Source organism: Ylistrum balloti, unplaced genomic scaffold (genome assembly GCF_031769215.1).
Source record: "Ylistrum balloti isolate Yb309-2 unplaced genomic scaffold, AGI_CSIRO_Ybal_v1 Utg370274, whole genome shotgun sequence".
Taxonomy (NCBI): Eukaryota; Metazoa; Mollusca; class Bivalvia; order Pectinida; family Pectinidae; genus Ylistrum; species Ylistrum balloti.
Window position 1 is genome coordinate 1,113,639 of NW_026782212.1, and position 18,879 is coordinate 1,132,517.

At 35.2% G+C, this 18,879-nt stretch overlaps 1 protein-coding gene across 1 annotated transcript in view; it reads left to right on the forward strand.

The window, feature by feature from the left end:
- Nucleotides 1-18,879, forward strand: part of LOC132552738 (dynein axonemal heavy chain 8-like) — a 75,837-nt gene that overhangs the window by 30,890 nt on the left and 26,068 nt on the right. The window contains 28 exon segments of the mRNA XM_060216932.1: nucleotides 210-278; nucleotides 1,405-1,601; nucleotides 1,915-2,013; nucleotides 2,284-2,421; nucleotides 2,953-3,173; nucleotides 3,431-3,621; nucleotides 3,815-3,954; nucleotides 4,254-4,464; nucleotides 4,860-5,119; nucleotides 5,421-5,507; nucleotides 5,897-6,004; nucleotides 6,419-6,505; nucleotides 10,223-10,309; nucleotides 11,469-11,533; nucleotides 11,761-11,964; nucleotides 12,157-12,237; nucleotides 12,584-12,653; nucleotides 13,072-13,186; nucleotides 13,635-13,733; nucleotides 13,880-13,980; nucleotides 14,245-14,394; nucleotides 14,507-14,752; nucleotides 15,207-15,473; nucleotides 15,764-15,930; nucleotides 16,164-16,350; nucleotides 16,548-16,655; nucleotides 17,413-17,552; nucleotides 17,774-17,902. Of these exon segments, the coding sequence (XP_060072915.1) occupies nucleotides 210-278; nucleotides 1,405-1,601; nucleotides 1,915-2,013; nucleotides 2,284-2,421; nucleotides 2,953-3,173; nucleotides 3,431-3,621; nucleotides 3,815-3,954; nucleotides 4,254-4,464; nucleotides 4,860-5,119; nucleotides 5,421-5,507; nucleotides 5,897-6,004; nucleotides 6,419-6,505; nucleotides 10,223-10,309; nucleotides 11,469-11,533; nucleotides 11,761-11,964; nucleotides 12,157-12,237; nucleotides 12,584-12,653; nucleotides 13,072-13,186; nucleotides 13,635-13,733; nucleotides 13,880-13,980; nucleotides 14,245-14,394; nucleotides 14,507-14,752; nucleotides 15,207-15,473; nucleotides 15,764-15,930; nucleotides 16,164-16,350; nucleotides 16,548-16,655; nucleotides 17,413-17,552; nucleotides 17,774-17,902 (4,024 nt within the window).

An 18,879-nucleotide genomic window follows, 5' to 3' on the forward strand; every position in this document is an offset into this window, starting at 1 on the left:
CTGTTTTGTTTGCATTGAAATGAAAATTTCCAACATATCAAAAATATATTTCTTTTGAAAAGCTTTATTAATAATTTGAATTCTGTGAATTGATGATATACCTGCCTTGTGTTACAGCTGTAATGTAAATGATACTGTTTAGATTTTTCTCCTATAACAATGTGTGACTCCAAACTAACATTTGTGGTTACACTGACACCCTGTTACAGCCACCGACACACCCACACCCAGAGAATCTGTCACCGGCGATGACAGTGGCCTGGACGATTTGGCCATACGTAAGGATGAGTGTTACTGCCGGGGCAGTGGTAGTAAAAATACCCTAGCTTGTGTCTTTTAATGTGTAACATAGCTTCACTCAGGTGGCCGGCTTGATGATACTTTCTTAGGGAAGAATTTACTGCAGTGCTTACTTGATCTATAATTGTCTTGATATGACATAGCTGAATCAGTCTTGCCTGCAGTAAATCTATTTTAATTACTTAACAAGAATCATCATTTTTGATCACCAAGAAATATCATTCTAATTTAAAAACAATAATACAAATCATACCACCAAAAGTATGCATTTAATATCAAATTAGACGGAATGTATAGTTCATGTTAACTTATCACTTGTATTTTCAATGCAGGTTTAGTTTTAATTTCTAAGTTCTGTATGTAGATTTAACAAATGACAACTGTACACTCTAACTTCTACTACAGTATTACATAATCTAACACTATTCCATTATTTTTTTCACATTTCTCTACTATTCTACTATATGATCAGCATGCCAAACTTGTAATTACAACCCTCTCTGATTAACTGTGTAATAACACCCTAGATGTAAAGCCAGGAGAGTTGTTCCCCTTTCCTTGCTATGTTTTGCCTGGTTTTGCTATTATATTTGCCTGTTATACAATTTTTTAGAAAAATGTTTTTTATGGATAAAAATGGTGTTTCCTTATACAAATCCACAATTGTGGAGGTATATGGTGCCTAACTATGGTACAAGATATAGGGTGTATGGTGTGCAACTGATTGTGGTGTAAGGTATATGGGGGTCTATCTGTGGAATGCATAAGGTATAATGTATATGCAGCCTATGTATGGTATGAGGTGTTTGAAGTTATTATTCAAAGGACAATAATTTACTTCAATGACACAATGAAAACATTAAGTAAAAAAATAAGGAAATGAAACTGAGACAGTGAAGACTACGAGATATTGTACTTTCTTTTTTATTGCAATGTTGAAATTATTATCTCTATCACCAGACAATGATTGCATTATGATAAGCAAACACAACATATGTTTTTGATAAAGGCATTTTACATGTCATGTTACACTGTAATATTTGTCCCCAGTATAAAACAAAATTATATACAACATGCTACAGTGATGACTATAAATTTCCACAGAGGATCACCAAGAACCCCTGATCTGGATCCTTGATACCCCATACGCATATGGTAATGAGTTCTACGGGACCAATGCTGGGGCAGCTCTGACTCCTGTCACGGAGCGTTGCTTCCTGACAATGTCACAAGCCCTCAATAACCACCAGGGCAGCTGTGTATCCGGACCTGTTGGAGTCGGAAAGACGGAGACAATCAAGGTATGTTTGTTAATACTTATCAACATATTGTACACATGTCTTAACTGACATAGATTTCTGTGATTAAAAGTATCACTAGAAAAGGAATTACTTTTAAACAATTAAAGTTTTTTGAATTACAGATTTCTAAGAAATCTTACAAGCAGTGAAACCTGTCTGAAAGGTTATTGAGACCACTTACAATGGACACTTATACCATATTAATGTTTCCCAGATTATCCAGATTACAATTTCTATAAAGGAACATCACATCTGTAATGTTTTACGGAAATCTATTTTTATGTTGGTAAAACATCATTCATTTTATCCCCAGGGTTTGGCTAACACTCTTGGTCAGTTCCTGAGTATGGTCCAGTGCTGTCCAGAGTTTGACCCTACTGCTTTGGCAAGGTCAATTCAGGGAACAGCTATGGTAAGTAGATGTGTTTGGAATGTAGTTCTGTATAGACAGTAGTAGTCTCTACAGGTATGTATGTTGGTTATAAGGATTCCTATTTGAATGTAACTAAGATTTGATTGTACTACTCTGTACTGTACAAGATATGGTGCTGTTATCCCCGTAGTAATTATCAACATTTACTCACACTTGGAATGTCAATATTGTTATAGGGTAGTTCTTTACCTATTCATGAAATTTGTTATTTTTTGAAGATGATTAAGAGCCTGGTTGTGTATATTACAGGATGGCTGTTGGTGTTGTTTTGATGAAGCACAGAGTCTCCACCATAAAGCCTTATCGGTCATGTTTGACCACGTTGAGGCGGTACTTGTTGCCCTGAAGGCCAGACACTCCTATGCTACTCTTGCTGATGGTCAGGAGGTAGGTGTACCTTTTGTTATGATTGGTGTTGTACAGGTGTGTGGTCAAATATAACCAGACATTGTAGAAAAGTAACATAATTTTGTCATAGGGAACACAACTTCTGTCAGAGAGTATTTTTACTACTGTGTATTTAAATCAAACCAAAGATTTGGTATGCTTTTGTGACATTAAGATTCATTATGATATCTAAGATAAAGAAGACTGTATTTGTGATAAAGCAATGATGTTCTGACTTATGATAAAGCTATGATATTCTGACTTATGATAAAGCAATGATGTTCTGACTTATGATAAAGCTATGATATTCTGACTTATGATAAAGCAATGATGTTCTGACTTATGATAATGCTATGATGTTCTGACATATGATCAAGCTATGATATTCTGACATATGATAAAGCTATGATATTCTGATTTATGATAATGCTGTGATGTTCTGACATATGATCAAGCTATGATATTCTGACATATGATAAAGCTATGATATTCTGATTTATAATAAAGCTGTGATGTTCTGATTTTCAACAGATCTCAATCAGAAAAAGCAGTGCAATACACATGACCATCAACAGAGATGACACAAGTTGCAGTCTGCCAGTAGAGGTGCGGGCACTGTTCCGTACTGTATCGTTGATCAAGCCGGACTTCAGTCTTATCCTGAAGGCCAAATGTGCCTCCATGGGTTTCAGAGCTCCAACTGTACTGGGAGCTCGACTGAAATCTGTATCAGAGCTTGCCAAGGACCAACTGTACGTATACATAATAAATGAATTTATAATCAGTTACATTATTATTATTATAATGTTTGAAAAAAATCAGATTGTTGACTTTTCACTGATGTGTTATCTCCAACAATCTCAGACTAAGTAAGCAATACTTAATATTGTTAATCCTTGATAAAAAATACTGCTCTAAATCTTCTATTTTTCTTAAAGAAGTTTTTTATGCAGTCAAGATATGAATTGAAATATGGAGGTGTAATCCTCTCCCTTTGTATTTGTTACAGATCTGAGCACTTCCATCATTTGTTTGGTATTGCGACATGGACGGGTGTACTCAAGAGAGCTCTACAGAAAAGGAAGTATGTCAGAGATGAGAAAACTCAGGACCGCATAGAATCAAAAGCCAAAGACGAGACATCGCGTTCAGAGAGCCAAGCGTCAGAGGCACCTACCAAGTTAGCTGGTCTACAGAATGGTAAGCTCTACTGTGATATCTTGTACAAGTTACAACTGTTAATTATGGATGAAAAGAAATTCTGAAATTTTCAATATAATTCAGCTTGCATAAAAAATATATACACTGTATGTATTTTGCATATGAATATTTGATGATTTTTATTTTATAGAAAGGTATATTTACTGTTTCATTGTGCCCGTTGTCTTTTCAGTTGGTTCAAGCAGTGTAAAGATATCATCAGTGAGTAGGAAGACAGGCACACCCAACCCTATGACTGCTGCTGGCAAACTGGAACATGCTCTGGTGGCCCAGACCATCCTGGAGGTCATCTCCCCAAGACTGACCGGCAGGGTAATACTTTCACCTCAACATTATCTTACCTGAAATAGACATGTGTTGTTACTTTTTCTTACTGTTTTCAATCTTTTTGTGTAGTTAGCAATGGGAAAATCATAACATCCCTAGACAGAAAAATATCTGTGTATCATTAAATGGCTTGTTCATGTTGGAAATAGCTAAAAAAAAATATGTAGTTCAACACATTGTTGAATGTTTCTTTTTATTGCTGGATAATATTTGGTATTGAGTGGTACACAAAAATTAAACTTGCAATATGAACCTCTAATGGCTCTGTGACATGTTCCAAACAGAATGTAAAGCTGTTTAAGGCAGTACTGGATGATGTGTTCGCTGGCCTGCCTGAGCCTCCCTCTAACCTGTCCCAAATACAGTCAGCCAAGTCTCGAGGGGCAGACATTGATCTATCCCTCAAACACAAGGTGGCTGATAAGGGCTTAGTGGCTCACGATCCATGGCTGACCAAGTGTAAACAGCTGTTCAACATCTCTCAAGTCCACAGTGGTCAGTACACTTGATTTACTGTAAAATGATCATCTAGTTTCCATGTAATGCTAGAGTAATCTTCTATTAGATATCACTAACAATTATCACAATTACTCTTATGTCAATTTTCTGTAAATTCCAAATTATTTTACACTTTAGTAATCTCTCCAGTGTCTGTCATGTTTGTTCTTATGATTGATAAATCTCTGTAATAAAATGACAATGTTATTGTTCTTATCAAATTATTTCCATTTACAATAGGTCTGATCAAATGATAATTCTTGGGAATAACATGACAAAGTTATTGTTCTTATCAAATTATTTCCATTTACAATAGGTCTGATCAAATGATAATTCTCGGGAATAACATGACAAAGTTATTGTTCTTATCAAATTGTTTCCATTTACAATAGGTGTGATCGTGGCTGGACCTCCGGGTAGTGGTAAAAGCACCTGTATCCAGACCCTGGTAGACTCCTTGTCTATATCTGGGCGGGGCACGTCTCGTCAGTCACAAGGAAGCAGGGCTACCAACCCCGCCGAGTCTATGCACAAACTCATTAAGATCAACCCAATGGTTGTTGATGATGAGGCTCTCATGTTTGGTTCTCTCAACCAGAATCATGACTGGATTGATGGCATCTTTACTAACGCTGTGAGAAAGGCTAACAGGGTAGGTTTGGCCATCCCTATACCCACAAAGTAGATTCAGTCTTATCTCTGTCCTTCCGTTTGATAATTCTGATCCTAAAAAAAAAGTCCAGCAGATGTACATCCTTCATTTCATGTTATTTCCAAATAGCCAAGATAATTACATCCAAATCTTGTTGATCTTGAGACCAGGTCAGATAATCTACCTATTATCTTTTGAGTACAGATTTAATAAAGAAACATTTAATATATAGTTTTTGTGAACTCATTGAGGTCTCTTAATTTTTTTCCTGAAGTAATAACTGTAACATGTTTTGGTGCAGAACTTGAGTACCACTTGGCTCTGTCTAGATGGCCCCCTCAACCAAGGCTGGGCTGACAACTTCAACAGTATCCTCAGTGGAGACAAGGTAATCTCTCACAAACCATGCCATTGTTGTCAAGGACAACATATCACACTTAAATGCTTGTTTACGTTCTCAAATATAAAAAATCAACATTACAATTTCATTTTCTAAGCATTGATACTTTCATTGTGGTCATGATGTATAGCCTGTCTGTGTTGCCCCATTCCTTTATTATGTGAGACACATGAGATAAAATATGCTGAAATGAATAATTCAGCAAAGGATGTTTATGTCAAAAGTGTTACATTAAAATTACTGTATATTTACCTACGTACACATGTAAAACAGTAAAAGACAAGAAAGGCGTATTTAGATATCAGTTTTCTTCCTCTTGTTGTAGAATATCTTAGTTTTACATCGTTTCTAATTTCTCTGCCTTAAACATTACACAGGCATTGCACCTGAAGAATGGAGATAAGCTTTTCCTGTCCGACAATATCATCCTGATATTTGAGACGGACAGTCTGGACAATGCCTCACCTGCCACCATAGCGAGATCAGTGAGTTGTAATTCTGTATAGAAACAATAGAAAAATGTTAAGTTAAATGTTTTCACCTCATATAAACATTTAAATACAAATATAATAAGATTTGGTCAGAAATTACTTCCAGAGAAATTTTTGAATTTATTCTAAACACAAGTTACTTCAATACTACAATAGGCAATTACTTTAGATGATGATAAGGCTTGGTGAACCGATAAGTGTATGTTTACCCTGCCTTCCTGGTCTAAATCTAAGACATTATTTCAGCTGTAAAACCATTCATTCCTTACTTTACACATGAAGTGATATTCACTATTATTGTTTTCTTGGTTTCCCTGTAGCTTCTTAAACAAGAAACATTTGATGTTATGTAGTATATGGTATCAGTGTTTTAGAAACCTTTTATGTATTTTACCATGTCAATTACAGGGTATAGTTTACCTGGACAAAGATGTCCTAGGATGGAAACCTGTAGCAGATGCCTGGATAGAGAGCAGAACTCCACAAGAAATACATGTATGTATACTGTTACCAGTACATTTTTGTATTGTTCAGAGTTAGAACCCTGTCCACCTCTATTTCAGAGAACATCATGGCTGACTGTGAAGGGGATATTCATGGTTTCTTCCCTGTGATAAAAGTATTACTATATTAAGTGGTTGACAACCTTCTTAAATCTTATGTTTGTTTTGTTTATGGATTATTTTGTAAAATATAGAAAATGTATCTAAAATAACATTGAGGTTATATGTTGCTGTTAGGATCTTCATGAATATGAAGCATTTTGTGTTGGTACACTATTGATGTCTGTCAGTACACTATTGGTGTCTGTCAGTACACTATTGATGTCTCAGTACACTATTGGTGTCTGTCAGTACACTATTTATGTCTGTCAGTACACTATTGATGTCTGTCAGTACACTATTGGTGTCTGTCAGTACACTATTGATGTCTGTCAGTACACTATTGATGTCTGTCAGTACACTATTGGTGTCTGTCAGTACACTATTTATGTCTGTCAGTACACTTTTGATGTCTGTCAATACACTATTGATGTCTGTCAGTACACTATTGATGTCTGTCAGTACACTATTGATGTCTGTCCATACACTATTGGTGTCTGTCAGTACACTATTGATGTCTGTCAGTACACTATTGGTGTCTGTCAGTACACTATTGATGTCTGTCAGTACACTATTGATGTCTGTCAGTACACTATTGGTGTCTCAGTACACTATTGGTGTCTGTCAGTACACTATTTATGTCTGTCAGTACACTATTGATGTCTGTCAATACATTATTGATGTCTGTCAGTACACTATTGATGTCTGTCCAGACACTATTGATGTCTGTCCAGACACTATTGGTGTCTGTCCATACACTATTGATGTCTGTCAGTACACTATTGATGTCTGTCAGTACACTGTTGGTGTCTGTCAGTACACTATTGTTGTTTGTCAGTACACTATTGGTGTCTATTAGTACACTATTGCTATAGACACTGGATTAGATACTAAGTTAGACAGTACTTGTAGGCACAACACATCTGCTCTGCAGGCTCCATTCCTTTACACTTGTTCTATTGAATGCACACATATTGCAGCTGCCGAATTTGATTTAAACGTTGATTTATCTTGCTCCTTTGATGCAGATTTGAATTTTTTCTATCTATAAAAAAACCTGTCATCAAAATGTACAACATCTTGTTTATAATTGTCTCTCTTGACATATAAACAGGAGAAATCCTGAAGAGATTTTACCTGAATGTGAGAGTTGTCTTTCCTGATTATAGAATATTTTGTTGCATTAGAGTGACTTGTGGCTGATATATAAACTGCTGTTTTATTTTCTCTCTTGGTATTCCCAGGAAAAGGTAGGTTTGATGTAGTACAACTTTGAGTGACTCTCTAGATAAATTCACACTGGAATGTATAAATGGTAGACTCATAAAGTCAATACTACAATAAGGATATCATATAAGTGAGTGACTCTCTGGAAAAAAAACACATTGTAATGTATAGTTGGTAGACTCACAGAGTAAAGTCAACACAGTAATAAAAATACAATATAGCTGTCTCTCTAGAGAAATACACACACTGGAATGTATAGTTGGTAGACTCACAGAGTAAAGTCAACACAGTAATAAACATACAATATAGCTGTCTCTCTAGAGAAATACACACACTGGAATGTATAGTTGGTAGACTCACAGAGTAAAGTCAACACAGTAATAAACATACAATATAGCTGTCTCTCTAGAGAAATACACACACTGGAATGTATAGTTGGTAGACTCACAGAGTAAAGTCAACACAGTAATAAACATACAATATAGCTGTCTCTCTAGAGAAATACACACACTGGAATGTATAGTTGGTAGACTCACAGAGTAAAGTCAACACAGTAATAAACATACAATATAGCTGTCTCTCTAGAGAAATACACACACTGGAATGTATAGTTGGTAGACTCACAGAGTAAAGTCAACACAGTAATAAACATACAATATAGCTGTCTCTCTAGAGAAATACACACACTGGAATGTATAGTTGGTAGACTCACAGAGTAAAGTCAACACAGTAATAAACATACAATATAGCTGTCTCTCTAGAGAAATACACACAATGGAATGTATAGTTGGTAGACTCACAGAGTAAAGTCAACACAGTAATAAACATACAATATAGCTGTCTCTCTAGAGAAATACACACACTGGAATGTATAGTTGGTAGACTCACAGAGTAAAGTCAGTACCATAATAAACATATCATATAGTGGTTGACTTGTGCAGCAATATCAGTATGGAAAGAACAGTATCATTTAAGTAAGATGGTCTGTATAGATTGTCAGATTTAACTACAAACATGTACCATTTTTACTCATCACATTGATCAAAAGATTGGGGATTGAAATTAATGTAAGATAGTGAGATTTGATGGCAATCAATTTTGAAAGTAAATTTTTACAGACATAGACCTGGTAACATCAATGATATTGGTACAGGTTATTGTGGTTTTATAACTGTAACAATCTTTTTATTGATATATATTCTCTGTACAATTTCAGTACACAAACATAATGGAAGTGAGTTATACAACAATACAATGAGTGATATATATTTTCTGCTATAAAGGTGCTAGGTGTTGACATGTACCTGGCCAGCAAGCATCTGACAGTCCCATCATTTTCACTAAGTTTTGATGAAGCAACACATTTTTTGAGTGAAGCTAGATAATTTGTTTTGGAATGAACATTTATAAATCTAGATGTTTGGCTACATATCTTTTTATCACAATTTGCTTACCAAGAGTAGAAATTTCCTCACTAACAAATATTATTTAATTTTTAAACCTGGTATGTACTATGTAAAGGATGAAATTCTGAACTATTGTGCATGAAACCAGAGTTAGAATTTTTATCATAATAATTTTGAAATGATCACTGTAAAAGATATTTTATGCTCAAACTGGCATGAGATAGCTTGTTTTCATGTTTCAAGTTCAAATAACAGAAAATTGATGGCTAAAAAATTGCTCAAGGAATCTAAGAAATATTACGGGTATATTCTGTACAACAACAGCTGAATGTAAAAATAGATATTGGAGAATGAATAATGATTTCCTATAAAAAGTAGACCTGTAAAGTATTACAAGTTATGAATTTGTCTTGGTTATTGCCTGGTTCTCTCTCCACACAGAGTCGCAGGTCTGTCTACAGTAGACAGGAGGGGCAGCCCCTGCCTACAGTGGGAGGGGTAATACATTGTAGTTATTGGTCGATGGTCTCCCTCTATAGGAGTAAATGTCACCCCTCTGTATCCCTCCTCCATCAGAACTGTACACATATATTTGGTTTTAATGCAATGCTGTGTTTTCCTTTGTGTGCTCAGTACTCTTGCAGATTTCATTTTTGACCTGTGTTTTGTTTAGCCAAGCCATAAATAGATAAAAAAAAAATTACACCACAACTTTAAGGTATTTATATTTGGAAATTGAATTATAATCATTCTGTGTGATTGCTTTTCTGTGGATGATGAGTGTGTTGTTTCTCTGCAAAGAGATGTTGTCTGTATTAGCTGGTGAAAGGGATATTTAAGTGACCACCTGCCTCATACATGATATAAACTCCTGGAATCACTTTAAATCTTATTGAAGGGACTAACACAACCTCATAACAAAGCTTTTTATTTTTTCCTCCTTGAAATTCATGAAATATGGCCACCATTTTTCCTAGGTGCCTGTCACCCCTGTCCCCGTTGCTTCAGATCTAGATATTGACTCTCCAGAAGACATAGACCCACCCATCAAAACAGTGGAAGGGGTAATCTGCACAAGCATGGCCGAAAACTCATCAACATAAAACCACTTAATTTTCTTACAATTTCCTTTCCAGTGCATCTTAGTTTAAACAGCAGTTCACTTGCATGAGATGCTTTGCTCATGTTTATATCTATGTGTCATTATTGTGTGTCATAATTGTCTCATTGTTGTGTCTCATCAACATCATCTTTAATTTGTATGTCCTCTCTGAATGTAAGCTTAATTAAATAAAAAAAATAACACTATACATAAAGCTATCAAATCTAATAGAATGGGTGGATGAATGGAAATTGATGGATGTCAAATATATATTAATATTTAGAAAAAAGAAACTTTTAAATTTTTTCAATAATCAGAAATGATCTCTGAAATCTGTGTTTTAGTTAGATTGGAATTGCACTGCACACCAAAATCACATTATTTAAAGAATGCGGTGTACTACTTCATAGATAAAAATCATAAGATACTTTTTGTTCACAACTTTATTTCTTAAAAAAATTTCTTTTGATATGAAATAAAAAAATTAATTTTGTAATACCCATAATATTGATTTAGGAAAAATAACCCCAAGTAACATTAATGTATCATAAGCTAAGAATTCCATTGCCATTTACAGAAGTAATGAACCATGATATGATGACTTACACCTCTGTAACACCAGTACAGACCACAATATAGACGAGTCCATGTGTTGTCCAGTAGCACCTGTGGCTCTCACTAATACACCTCCTCCTACTCATGGCTGTTGTGTTGTATCCATCAAATGTCCAACCTTGTTACAGATTCTCTCATCATTGTATAAGTTTTCCTCTCATTCATCTTTTTTTGTGCCTGCATCATTGTCTTACATAAACATGTATGTATTTTTAATATTCTTTAAACGTTACATGATAAACACACATTAAATATACTTTGATAATCAAATGGATATTTTGAGTACGTTTTTTTTTTACTTTATAATGATTTTCATATGAGATCTGTTAGATGTTCTAGCTATTTATCAGATGCTGTATATCAATCATGACTTAACACTTGTTCTATATGTAATTCTTGTCATCCTACTAACAGGTTTAATCTATCATTGTCTTAGTCTGGTTGTTTCACATTTGTTGTTTTGTAGTCTACTTGTTTTAAAACCATGACTACTGGCTGTATTTCAGGTTTTACAAAGGGCGTTCCAGAAAACACTCGACCCTATGGCACAGTTTGTCTTGCATGAGGCCAAGTAAGATTTACAATTATATCTTTTCAAATTTTTAGAAACTTTTCATGTAATGCCAAAATGTAGAAAAAAAAAATCAAAATATCGATGGAATACTTTTCAGAACGATTTTAATGTAAATATTTACACTTAATTAAAGTCATATCTATGCATCAGCGACTGAGAAAACGTATACATTTAGACTCTTATAATTTCACAAAGAAATATTCAACACATAAAACCATTTACAGACCAAGCCTAAAGCTGTCCTTAGTTGGAATGTTCAAGACCTGTCTAGGACTGCTATCAGCCATGTTGGCAGACAACATTGAGATCGGTGGAGAGCTTCACATTGAACGACTTTACCTGTTCTGTCTCATCTGGACGTTTGGTGGACTTCTCAATGCTGCTGACAGGAAAGGTTTCAGTGACCTCCTTAAAACCCTGTCCACTGCGTAAGTATTTCTGTTTTAATCACTGCCAATAGAAAGAGATATCTAATGAATTTAATGATAATCATTACTTGCAATAAATTATAAAATAAAACATACTGAAGCATGCATATATTACAACTTGGAAATTTCTGTCAGTGAAAATCACGCTGTAAAGAAGACACCTTAACTGTAATTGTGATGTGTTTCTTTTAGATTACCTGACGATGATCGGGACATCTGTGTGTTTGACTACTATGTGGACGAGTCTGGAGAGTGGGACCCGTGGACATCTAGGTAATTACCTGACAATGGTGAAAACTCTGTAGACTACACCTTTGGAGGAGAGTCTGACGTCCTTGTGTCATTAATTTCTAGTCAAACTTCATTTCAATGAATCCTAGTGGTTTGGATCAGCAATTAATGCAATCTGTTTATATCTGAAATAAAACATATCAACTGTACATCAAAGGACAAAATAATTGGATTAATATCAACACTTTTAAAAGTTATTGGAGTTTCAAGGGAAGTATATCACAGGATGTGGGGATTAGTTTGTTGGTTTAAAAGGAGGTTTTTTCCAGGGAGGTTGATGTTAGTTCAGAATACATTAAGAGAGATATGTATTTATGTTGTATGACAGGGTACAGGAGGTAGCATACACAGATAACCAGGACATGTTAGGTGAGGTGTTCATGGACTCCGTCGACACAGTAAGTACCTTTTTCTCTGTTTCTGGTGTCCAATCAGTGGCAATCATTATCTGTAAACCACAGATGTTTAAATTTATTCATAAAGTATTGAACACCACACAAGAACATAACAATGCTATCCTAGACTTCACTTTCCTAGATTCTCTGTATAGGTATGATTCATTCATTTGAACGCTGAATACACATAATAAACCATGAAACCTTTAGGTATCTTTCACTTGCAATTTAAATAGCACATACCAAATACAGATACTTCTGCTGTTTCAAACAAATCTGCAGAGCCATGTCCACAACTGACTGGATAATTAGATGTCAATAGGACAATAAATGAATGATCAGAGTACTTCCATAGTATCAGTATTTTTTAAAAATCTTAAAGGTAATTATGTAATTTTTTGTTTGATGCGTATTTAAACAGTTCCGCACAAAGATATTGATGGAGTTTGCTTCAGCCTCTGGTCTGAATGTCTTGTTGGTGGGTGCTAATGGATCAGGCAAGACCAGTCTTATTGAAAGGTTCATGGATGTCCAAGGTTTGTACCTATATTCTTTCTCCATTACGAATCAAATATTGATATACCCCAAAGAATCATTGTCTTTTAATCTGTGTGTAACAAGAGTAAGTGCTCATCATCTGTCCATTTGTTTATTGGTGAATATTTATCTTGATCTCCAACATACTGGATAACATACGTGACATATGAGAAAGTTCCTCCGTAATAAAGGTCTATTTTTAGAGACTTGTCACCAGATATTTTCTGTAGCTTCCTAAGTAAATACTTCAGAGATTTTAACAAAAGTTTATACATATGATATTTAGATCATATTGACAAAGAATAGTTTCTGTGTTGACAGAATAGTTTGTGTTGACAAAGAATAGTTGCTGTGGCTAAGAGCTTCCTTCACAGTATATGTCTATAAAGCAGTAAATGTTATACACCAAAAAATAATATATATAAATATGTTTTTTTTGTTTTACAGATCCACAGGTAGCAGTGTGTAAGAGGCTGGTATTCTCTGGCGCCTCATCAGCTAAACAGTTCCAGCACTTCATTGAAGCCAACATCCACCACAGACAAGGTAGGGATGAGTCTTAAAAGAAGCTATATAACACATTCCGTATTATAGCAACTTTTGTGTGTATAGATGATGATATATTTTGGTTACTAGGGTTTTGTAGAGATGATGATATATTTTGGTAATAAGGTTTTTGTTTTGTTGATCAGGGTTCGTGTATGGTGCAAAAGAGAGTAAGAAACTGAAAGTGTTTATTGACGACGTGAACCTACCTGTACCAGATGACCATGGTGTTCAACGGTGCAACGAGGTAAGGCATTATTTTGTCATTTGTGACTTAAATTGACATATTGACCCTAGCTATGTGTTGTAAACTGTATTTGTCACTTTAGCTGACATAATGATCTTAGCTATGTGTGCAGAACATTGTATTTGACTTTAGCTGATGGAATGACCTTTGCTCATGTGACAAGATTGGTGTTTAATAGCCTTGACATGTGAACTTTATTTATCAGTTTTAACTGATGGGATGTGATCTTGAGTGATATAATGACCCTGATTGTTGGTGTTGTAGCTCCTGAGACAGTTACTGGATGACAAGGTCCTGTGCACACTACAGAAGCCTTTTGAGTGGAAGACTGTTGAGGACCTCAGCATCATTTCGGCCATGTCCATGAGTGACCACCCTAGTGTCAGCACACGTCAGCTGTCCAACAGACTGCTGGTCAGTTTATGATAATATTGATATTTCTAACGTTTTTACAAACATGCTGTATTAATTTTGTTGTTCCTGCTTTGAATCTGATAAATAACTCATATTCTCGTTTATTCCACAGAGACATTTTGCTGTATTTAACCTTGCCACACCCTCAGAGGATGGTCTGAAGAATATTGTACATGGTATCCTGGAGGTCAATATGACTGATGGTGATTGTCAAGGACTGGAGATCGACCTTCATAATAACCTTGTGAAGGCATCGTGTGAGATTCTCAAGGCTGTACAGAATGTACTCAGGCCTTCCCCAATGTATGGCAGACGACACTATCTCTTCTCTCTTAAGGACATTACAGTCTGTTTCCAGGTTTGTTCTGCCTGCCACAGATGGTCACCTAGTGTGTGAATTACTGATTGTGAAGGTCTAGTATGACCAATAGTCTATGCTTGATATTTCAACCAGTTCCTAATTTGGTCACAATCAAGTTTTCAGCTAAACATTCTGTTTGCTGTCTATGATGAATATCTTTCTGTGCTAAAGTTTCAAGGAGAAAGTTAGATAACTTCTACGTAGAATAGAATGTAACCTTTTGTCCGATTTTTGACCCTCATAATATTGATATGAATGATTTAGTTAGAAAAACATTTCACATTTTTGGGTTTGTGTCCCGATATTTGCTATATGTGTATTTAAATTACCTTTTGATTTATTTTATCAAAGTTTGATTAGATAGTCAAAATGTCCTATATATAGATTACATATCAGCTGAGACATAGAGACAAAAACACATTTGGAGTAACAATTGAATTCTTCCGTTTAGAACCTAAAGAGGTTACCAGAGGAGAGCCTGGCTGATGAGACCATGATACCAGTCATATCTCTCTGGCGCCACGAGATGCAGAGGATCATTAAGGACCGAATCAGTCGTACAGCTGATCTCAACTGGTTCGACAGTCTGCTCCAGGAAACTATAGAAAGCATCTGGCCAGACTTAAAGGAACCATTGATTGAAAACTTTGTAACATTTCCCACAGATGCCAGGATGTACCAAAGACCTGTCACTTCAGTAGGAGCTAAAAATATCAAGGTTAGAATCCTTAAAGGAGAATTTTCTTGGGTACTAAAGTTATAACCTTACTTGTCCTAAGAAACAAGAAAATGAGATTCTTCACATTATTGAAATTTTGATATAACCACATAACATAACCTAAGCAACAAAATCATAACTTAACAGAAGTAGGAAAGTTATTGCTATGGTTAAAGTGTGACATTTCTTGTTTATTGTATATTCATTGTTGATGTTCACTGTGGCTATTTTTACTGCTGTATAGTTGTTATACCAGTAATGGTTATGTTATACCATTGTGTGCCCTACAGATTATGCTGCAGCCTATCGACCAGCTGCGTGACGTCCATAGTTGTCTGAATACACACCTCACCCGTTATAATGAGGAGTTTGGTAACATCCCTCTCAACATTATGCTGTCTGACTTCATCATTGCTCACATCATCAGGATGCATCGAGTTCTTAGCTTCCACCATGGGTAAGGCAAAATATCACACAAAACCAGGTTAAGACTTGGTTAACAACTCATACAGGTTTTCTATTCGACGATTTGTTATCATTTCTATGAGTTATCTCCACACAAAAATAAAACCATATATATGTAAGTAAGCTATCTTTAAAAAGAAATCACCTTGACTTCCTTATAAATGTGTCATTTCTCCTTGTATCTCATTCGTGACATCACAACCTATGAGTTGTTTCCCTTTGCAGTGGTAACATGCTGTTAATTGGAGCTGTGGGTTCCCACCTGGCTACCCTGTGTAAGCTGGCCCTGCATGTGGCTGATGTTCCTATTCACAAGGTTGATACAAGCAAACAGAGTAACTTCTTCGATGGATTGCGATCAGCAGTACGACTTTGTGGATCAGAGGGCAAAATTCTGTCTGTCATGTTCACGGTAGGTAAACCAAAATATTTCTAATATCTGTCTGTAATTGTATGTAGAAAATAATGCATCATTTCTGATACATGTATGGTTATGAGTAATAAATCTAAGCTTTTAAGATTTAATATTTCAGACCAAGCAGTAAAGATTCTATAAATAGAACGTTATCATTGCATTGTCATTTTATACTTGAAATCTTGTGTTGCCAGGCACGTGACCTGGAGGACCCAGTATATCTAGATGCCATCAACAGCCTTCTGATAAGTGGGGAGTATCCTCACTTGTTCTCCAATGATGAGCTGGAGGGACTCCTACAGGTAATTAATTCCCAACAACACAGCTGTATATACCAGATCTTACAATCATACTGTATCACTACAGGTAATTAATTCCCAACAACACAGCTGTATATACCAGATCTTACCATCATACTGTATTACTACAGGTAATTAATTCCCAACAACACAGCTGTATATACCAGATCTTACCATCATACTGTATTACTACAGGTAATTAATTCCCAACAACACAGCTGTATATACAAGATCTTACCACCATACTGTATTACTACAGGTAATTAATTCCCAACAACACAGCTGTATATACAAGATCTTACCACCATACTGTATTACTACAGGTAATACATTCCCACAACACAGCTGTATATACAAGATCTTACCACCATACTGTATTACTACAGGTAATTAATTCCCAACAACACAGCTGTATATACAAGATCTTACCACCATACTGTATTACTACAGGTAATACATTTCCACAACACAGCTGTATATACAAGATCTTACCACCATACTGTATTACTACAGGTAATACATTCCCACAACACACCTGTATATACCAGATCTTACCATCATACTGTATTACTACAGGTAATACATTCCCACAACACACCTGTATGCATACTGTTTTACTACAGGTAATACATTCCCACAACACACCTGTATGCATACTGTTTCCCTACACTTAAGACATCTGATCATACAGTATACTTTACAGAGAAAACAGTATATCCCTAATAATGTCCAATAATGTTGACTTTTTTTTCCTACACAGGCGATCGGACCTGCCATGAAGAGAGAGTTCCCCAACATGTCTGTCGATCCAATGAAGTTTTTTGTGGCAAGAGTAAAAAGCAACCTTCATTTCTTAATCTGTTTGCAACCTGGACACACACTGCTCAGCATTGCAGCAAGGTCAGTACTTTACATCAAAAAGGATAGAAAATAAACTAAGCAACTCAGAAATAAACAGATGTTTTTATTTTTATTTTTTAGAACCCACTGATAACATTGTCACACCACCAATTGGTGTTATTACACTAGTAAGTGGAAGTTAGTGATGAGCATTACGAGATGTGTTTACTTTGTTTTATTTATTATATACTTATATATTACCATGTTTCTTGTTGTTACAGTCAGTACCCAGGTCTACTCAGTGGCTGTGCCATCAACTGGATGTGTGACTGGCCACAGGTGGCTCTGCTTGGCGAGGCATCCTACTTCATCACCAGATTCCAGCTGACAGAGGAATTTGAGGACCTCAGGTAGGAATCTTAAATTAGTCTATTTCTGAATGATTATTAATTAAATCAATTTCCATCAGTAAATAGGATGATTAGCAGGAATCATTGAGTGATGATATAATGTTGTTTTTGTTAATTAAACAAAGAAAAGCTATCATTTACGTAGGAGAACCAAAAATAGCCCCCCTACCTACTTTTGTACACATGATTATCTCCAATCACATACTTTAGTGATATAGACTAATCACTTTGACTGATTTAGCTCAAGAAGAGATCAAGTGATCTCATGTTTTTTATAAATACACAGTTTACCTTATATATTTATACATTGTATATAGATTTCAGTTAAGAATTTTCTAAACGTTTCAGGATTTTTCCTTTTTTTTTTTGTTTTTTTATCATCTATGTTTGAATGGATTGGTAAAGAATTGATGGCACTAGACCATGTTGCTGTAATATTATATCCTATAAACTATTTTAGGCCTAGACCTGTATGGCTGTAAGTTGGTGTTTATTGTGGAATTATATATTCCTGTGGTGAATGTTGTTATAATTATGATATATTTTTGTTATTGGCATGCATATATTTTACAATCTCGTGTTCTACCATAAATTGGGATTTATCTTGTAATGCTGCTTTATATTCTACATATGCTAGTAGCGTAAATCTATTAAAAATTAAAGATGCAAAAATGAAATTGTTTGGCAAGAATCATGGCTTTGTAAAAAGTTGATGATACATATTTCTTAAGAACTAAACATTAATCCTAAGGTAAAATTTCCCAATTTATGGTATATCTTATAGAACAATTTAACAAATCTAAGCTGGTTTATATTCCAAATTATCTATGAATTGATGCAATAATTGCTTTATTTGATTCTGTATGATTCAACATATCTATATACTATTTTTCCTACATATATAGACATGCATCTGTGTCTATGTAACTATGGTTACATATTGTCCTGCTCTAGCACATATACTTTTTTGAACCTGG